Here is a 6,494-nt window from a genome sequence, read left to right as displayed (position 1 = left end):
GTCCAACACATTCATACACATTGATTATTGGTCATTGGATACCTGTTGATAAGATTAAGAGGTTAAAAGTTTTACTTGCCTCTTCACGTGCATATTGATCTGTCCAAGAGGTAGAGGAAGGGCCTGCATTTTATTGTTGTTGATATCCATTTGCCCAGTCCCCACTTGTAGGCCTGACCTGGTTATCCTCAATAGTCAATTCCCCATGACTCATCTTTGAAACAAACTGAAGGAACTTGCAGTTCTGCATATTATTTGCCAAACCAAATAAATAATATACTGATTATAAAATAAAATAATTTTTTTTTTAATTCAAAGTAAGTAAAGTAACCTGAAACTTTGGATTGGTGTTCTGAGCTAAAGTGTGTGCTAGCATTCGGGTCTGCTCCATAAAAGCCAAAGATGGAATGTTTGCACCTGCCATTCGGTCCACAGACATCATCTGCATTTGCTCCTGAAATCAATAACATAAGAATTAATAGTAAGTCAACATTTAACTACTATTTTAATTATTGATGTGAAAGAGCTCACTGACATGCTGGAATTTAAAAGCCCAATCCCCAGTATCATGTTGTCGCTCAAAGGATAAAGCCCAAGCATTCGGGTCCCCACCGTATTGTTGGGAAAATTCATTAGCCCAGCAATACTGATCCAACTCTACGTATGTACCAGGCATGTGCTCCCTAACCAACCCCCCATGGTTATCGATCTTTAAAGAAGATAACAGAGCATTCACATGAACAAGTATTTTAATGTAATAAACAAAGAAATGAAAGTAAAATTGCTCTTTCTTGCATTTAATTTTAATCTTGAATACCATGTTATTGTTGAGTTGGAGTACTTCATTGACATCATAAAGGAACATGATGTCTTGTGAAATTGAAAAGAATTTGGTGAAACATACAGAGCGAAAATGGTTTCTTGCAGCATCGATTCCCTGAGCCAAAATCACATCATCAATGCTATCTGGAACGGGTCTTTCCCAATCAATCATATCCATGATTTGGATACAATCGTCCACTAAAAACCTCAAGAAATTCCTTCTTTCACAATTTTCAGACATGAAAACACGCAGATAAAGTTCACCTGAAGAATCTCTGCTAGATTTTTATGTTTTTGGATAATCTTGCCACAACATGTCCACTTTATATATAATTCATACCATGATGAAAACAAGAAATTGATAGTCCCTAAATCACTTGCAATGAAAAAAGACATGTCGGATCGACGAGAAATCTCACAACTAAAATCTTATAGACCTGAAAGAGGGTATTCAATTTTTTTAGTAAAAGAAAAAAATCATTTTACTATTTTTTTTAAATAAATTGACATTATGCATATAATACAGGGTTTTCATCAACCAAGAGGATTACCATACTAAAACTCAAACACCCCACCCATGCAAACCTGTAAACAGCCGAGTTCACGACCAACGGGTACCCAAATACCGTAAATACCTGTGCTGAAATTCATAGAGTCGCGATGAAACTGACATACTTTTCCTAAAGCATAAACCGCATTATCGTATGCCATTATATTATCAGGCTGGAGGGCATTTGGGTGTCTTATTACAAAATTTAGCCTTCAAAGAACCTCTAAAAAAATCAATAAAAAAGTCAACAAGTCAATAAAAAGTCAATATAGAATGGAAAGAGAAAGGATTTGCAAGATCTAATTTACCTCCAACAAGAGGTTTAATTACAGAGCCGCCTTGTTCTGCACACATGCCAAGTCCATATACAGTTGCATAAAAAATTCAACAAGTTAACAAGTGTAAAATCATAAATATGAAATTATATACACAAATTTTGACCAGTCGGATATCTGGATTCTCATCATTGCATCCGTCAACAAGGAAAGGGATATATGTATCATAATATCTGGTTTGTAATTAAAAAAAATATTAAAAAAATCTGAAGGTTAAAAAGGTAATTATGGTAAGTACTATGCAAGGTAATGTACTTTAAAGCTGCTTCGCGACACTGCTCTGCCATGTTATTAAAGATGCAAATAGCAATTCGTCTCTCTTTTGTTGTCTTATCCTTGCCCTTCAAAACATTAAAAGTAATAAATCTATCTGCTTTAAAAAAATGTATAATCAAAATAAGAAAATAAAAAATGAAATTTGGATTAGAATACTCAATACTTATCCACATGGACATTATTTAAGATGATAACTTATCAAAGAAAGGTAAAAAGGAAGCTTTAAATATTTCCACTAAAGTCCCTAAAATTTCACCAACCTGTTAACAAAAAATAGTCAAACAGATAAGGTTTATAAGATTCATGTCAATAGTAAAAAAATGGTTATTTGTTGGGAAAAAAGAAAAGTCAACAAACTTGGTCAAAGACTTCTTCTTCTTGCTCTTTTTCTTCTTTAAGAAGCTCTCCTTCTTCTGCATCAAAATCTTTAGCATTTGTCTTTTCAGCTCTTTCTTTTTTTTTTCTGCTTGAACTTGCTGTAGTCACCTGTTTTATTTCATCAACAATGCTTCTCACTTGATTTTCATCTAAAACTTGTCCAGAAATCTGAAAAAAAAAAAACAAATGTCAAAAATTGGAAAAAACATAAATCTAATTTGTAAACAAAATAAAGAAAATGATTATTGACCCAACCTGTAGACATTCCTTCAAAGCATCCAACATATTTGCACAAATTTTTGTATCAGACTCCTGAAAAAGATCAAGTAAAGTTTGTAAAAAACTAAAAACAGTCGATATAAAGTAGTTGAAAGGATATAAATGGAATTAATTTATTTATAGTATAATAAAATAATTATCCCCTTATGTAAAGCTTCAACTAAAGTTGGAACTATATAGTCAGAAAGTTGTATTATATAAGATCTATCATGACCCTGTGCAGGTCCTTTCTCTACAGCTAATTTAGCAGACCATAAAAGCTCAGGCATTGCTAAAAAAAGTTTTTTTTTTTATTAAAATTTGTAATGTTGATTGTGAAGAGGATAGACAATAAACAATAAAAACTTGAAACAACTGTTGCTTTTCGAACTTCATCATGAAAGTAAAATTTAAGAAGGGGTACTAATGTAGGGGAAACTTGGTCAATTTACACATCGAGAACTCCATAAGCTAAGATAATAGATAATAACTTGGCCAGAAACCAGTGGTCAATACAGTAAATAACAAGTTATAATTCAGTGAATTAATAATGCAAATGTACAAACCTTATGAAATAGGGTGTGGTTCATAAAGTAGTCATTTACATAAGCCGTGTACTTGTCATGCATCTCAATCACTTTTCTAATAAAAACCTGGAAACCATACCACAATCAATTGTATTATTATTATTATTATTATTATTATTATTATTATTATTATTATTATTATTATTATTATTATTATTATTAGTAAATAGTTAATTTAAAAAAAATTGTGAAAGTTCAATTTTTTAAAAATTTACCTGTTCCTGCAAGCCAACCACAAGCTCTCTGAGCATGAATTCACCATGTTTCTCTCTCAAGAAGGTAAGACCTGAAGCAGAGACATTAATGTTAGATCCACCCAAAAGTAAATGTAAATCACATAGGACTTTTCACAGCTTATCTAAGAAAAGTTTATTTCATTTGTGGTTCTTTATTTATTACTAATGATAGATAGCCAACTACAGTCGACAACTTTATACTTTCGTCTTATAAACTTTCATCTAGTGAAGATCAATTTTAGCTGATCAAGTACATAAAGTAAGCTTTTTCTTTATGAGGAAACGAAATTCAATTGTATATATAGTACATCAATAGTGACTATTATGTCAAAAAACAACACCTATCAGAGAGAGAGAGAGAGAGAGAGAGAGAGAGAACCTTTGAGAAATAATAACCTTCAGGCACAAATATTTGAAGGCTTAAGTTGCCCTCATTGGAAGAGCCACCATCAACTACAATTGTTTGTTTGTCAGCTGAATTTCATTTTCTAAGGCGAATTGGAGATCTTGATTTTGGTACAGGAGGTTGAACTCCTTTTAGCTCAAGTGTAATAACTTATGCATCTTCTTTGTTCAGATCCAAATATCTAATGAGACTGTTGTTCGCATCAGCAATGAATAGTCTCACTGACAAACAACATTAAAAAAGTTTAATGATATGTACTCTATAATGAGACTGTTGTTTGGAGACTTCAGATATAATAAGAAATCAATTGAACTTGGGAATTAGGAGAAAGAACAAAAGAACACAAACCTTTGCATAACAGTTAAGCTACATAACATCTGGAATATTCCCTGAGCATGAAAAATTCCGAACATAATCAAACCGTAACTTATAGAACCATGAAATCAAAAATAATACAGATGCAAAATGAGTATATTCAAAAGAAGTTGAAGGAATTCCAGTTAGCAATGGAGTAAATCGTACCTGTAGATGTCGTTATTTAAATATGTAGAGAAGAAGAGAGGCAAGTTATGGCGTGTGAACAGATAAGTCGATATTAACATAGAATCTTCGAGAGGATTACTCGGTGGAGAAAACCTAAAACGATCGATGGAGATTTTTGTGAGGAGTGATAAAGATGGAATCGAGGAAAAGTTGGAAGAGATAAACTAGGGATTATCGTGAAAGTCAACTGTTAATTCTCCCATCCTTCTGCTTGAATATGAAACCTAAATCGTGTTTGAACTGGGTGATATGGAAATGTTCAAACAAAATATGGAGAACAAAGGCAAAAGAGAACGAGACAGGTTTCTCAAAAAATTTGGGATTTTGCTTTTTCCCCTTTCTACTACCGAGTACAACAAGGGAACCAAAGCCGTTGCAGACATAGTTATAAATCACAGAACAGGGGAAAAGCAAGATGGAAGCAGGAAATACTATATCTTCGAGGGTGGAACTCCGGATAAAATCCTTGATTAGGGATCTTCCTTGATTTGCAAAGACGACGACTATTCCGTTGGCAATGGAAATATCGACACAGGAGATCCCATTACAGGTTCCCCAGGCATCGATCACGTAATCACTATAGTCCAAAAGGAGTTATCTGATTGGATGAACTGGCTCAAGATTGAAATAGGGTTTGATGGGTGGCAATTTGATTACGTAAAAGGGTATTCCTCGAGTTTCACCAAGATCTACATGACCAACACCTCTCCCGATTTTGCAGTTGGAGAGCAATGGAGCTCTTTAGCTCATGGGCAAGATGAAAAACCAGATTACAATCAAGATAACCATAGAAATGAACTGATGAAGTGGGTGGAAGAAAGGGGGTTTTCGGCGGGGATGAGCTAGGGTTTTCAGCCAGTGGAAACAAAGCGGGCTTTTTAATTTTTGGATTTCATTTCCCCCTTGGATGAAACGCACGTTTCATTAAAATTTATAAAGCGAAATGGTTAGACGACGCACATTTTATTTAAGGTGCCCTCCGTTTTTTTTATTAGACACTAATTTTAGGGCACGCAAAAAATGCGTGCCCTCTATGCTTCATATTTTGGAAAACTGACATCAACTTTGAGGGCACGCTCAAATGTGTGTCCTATATCAGCGCATGTCATTGATTGCGCGTCGTTAAAGGCTGTTTTTCTAGCAGTTTTGTGAACTTTAATTGGTGCGTGTTCGGAAACCAAGTGCGGGAGAGTTGGGGATCCATGGTGAGGGCGCTCAGTGTGGGCCGACTGTCTATTCAACAGCCAGGGCTAGGTGTTATCTTCAGCAGGGTTATTTTGGGTTCGTAGCTTTTTTGATGGATTCCCGGGAAAAGGGTGAGGTGACCATTGGTGATGTGCCGATTGTTTAGGAATACCCGGATGTGTTTTCAGAGGATTTTCCAGGAGTGCCTCTGGAGAGGCAGGCGGAGTTTCGGATTTACTTGATTCCAGGTGCGGCTCTGATAGCCAAGGCACCCAATCGGTTAGCACCTCCAGAAATACAGGACTTGTCTATGCAGATGAAGGAGCTACTAGAAAAGGGATTTATTCGACCGAGTAGTTCGTCCTTGGGAATGCTGATTTTATTTGTGAAGAAAAAGGACGGGGCATAGCAAATGTGTATTGACTACTAGGATTTGAACCGAGGATCGATGTTTTATTTGATCAACTTCAGGGTGCATATTGGTTCTTTAAGATTTATCTGTGTTCGGGTTACCATTAGATGAGAGTCAGGGAGGAGGACATGCAGAAGATGGCCTTCCGAACTCATTATGGTCATTACAAGTTCGTGCTGATGCTTTTCGGGCTTACCAATGCTCCAGCCGCATTCATGGATCTCATGAATCACGAATGCAGACCCATGTTGGATCGGTCAATGATTGTATTTTTTAATGACATCTTTTCCGAGAGCAGCATGAAGAGCACCTGAGGGAGGTAATGTAAATTCTGAGGAGGGAGAGGTTGTATGTGAAGTTCTCAGCGTGTGAGCTCTAGTTGCACTAGGTGTAGTTTCTGGGGCCTCTTGTCAACCAGAACATTATTCTGGTCGAACTGGCCAAGATTGAGGCGGTGATAAGATGGGAGGTTCCAAGGTCTCCATCTGAGGTTCGGAGTTTCCTTG

The 6,494-nt window shown here is 35.8% G+C and overlaps 1 protein-coding gene across 1 annotated transcript; it reads left to right on the top strand.

Annotated features, from left to right (window-relative positions):
- Positions 1-4,661: 4,661 nt before the first annotated feature.
- Positions 4,662-5,237, top strand: LOC111904677 (alpha-amylase-like). The gene is made up of 2 exons (XM_023900413.1): positions 4,662-4,836; positions 4,888-5,237. The coding sequence occupies exons 1-2, from the start codon at positions 4,662-4,664 to the stop codon at positions 5,235-5,237; spliced, it is 525 nt and encodes a 174-aa protein (XP_023756181.1).
- The last annotated feature ends 1,257 nt before the right edge of the window (positions 5,238-6,494 follow it).

This window comes from Lactuca sativa, chromosome 4 (genome assembly GCF_002870075.4).
Source record: "Lactuca sativa cultivar Salinas chromosome 4, Lsat_Salinas_v11, whole genome shotgun sequence".
Taxonomy (NCBI): domain Eukaryota; kingdom Viridiplantae; phylum Streptophyta; class Magnoliopsida; order Asterales; family Asteraceae; genus Lactuca; species Lactuca sativa.
Note: the sequence above shows the minus strand (reverse complement) of the source record. Positions and strands in the feature narration are given on the sequence as shown.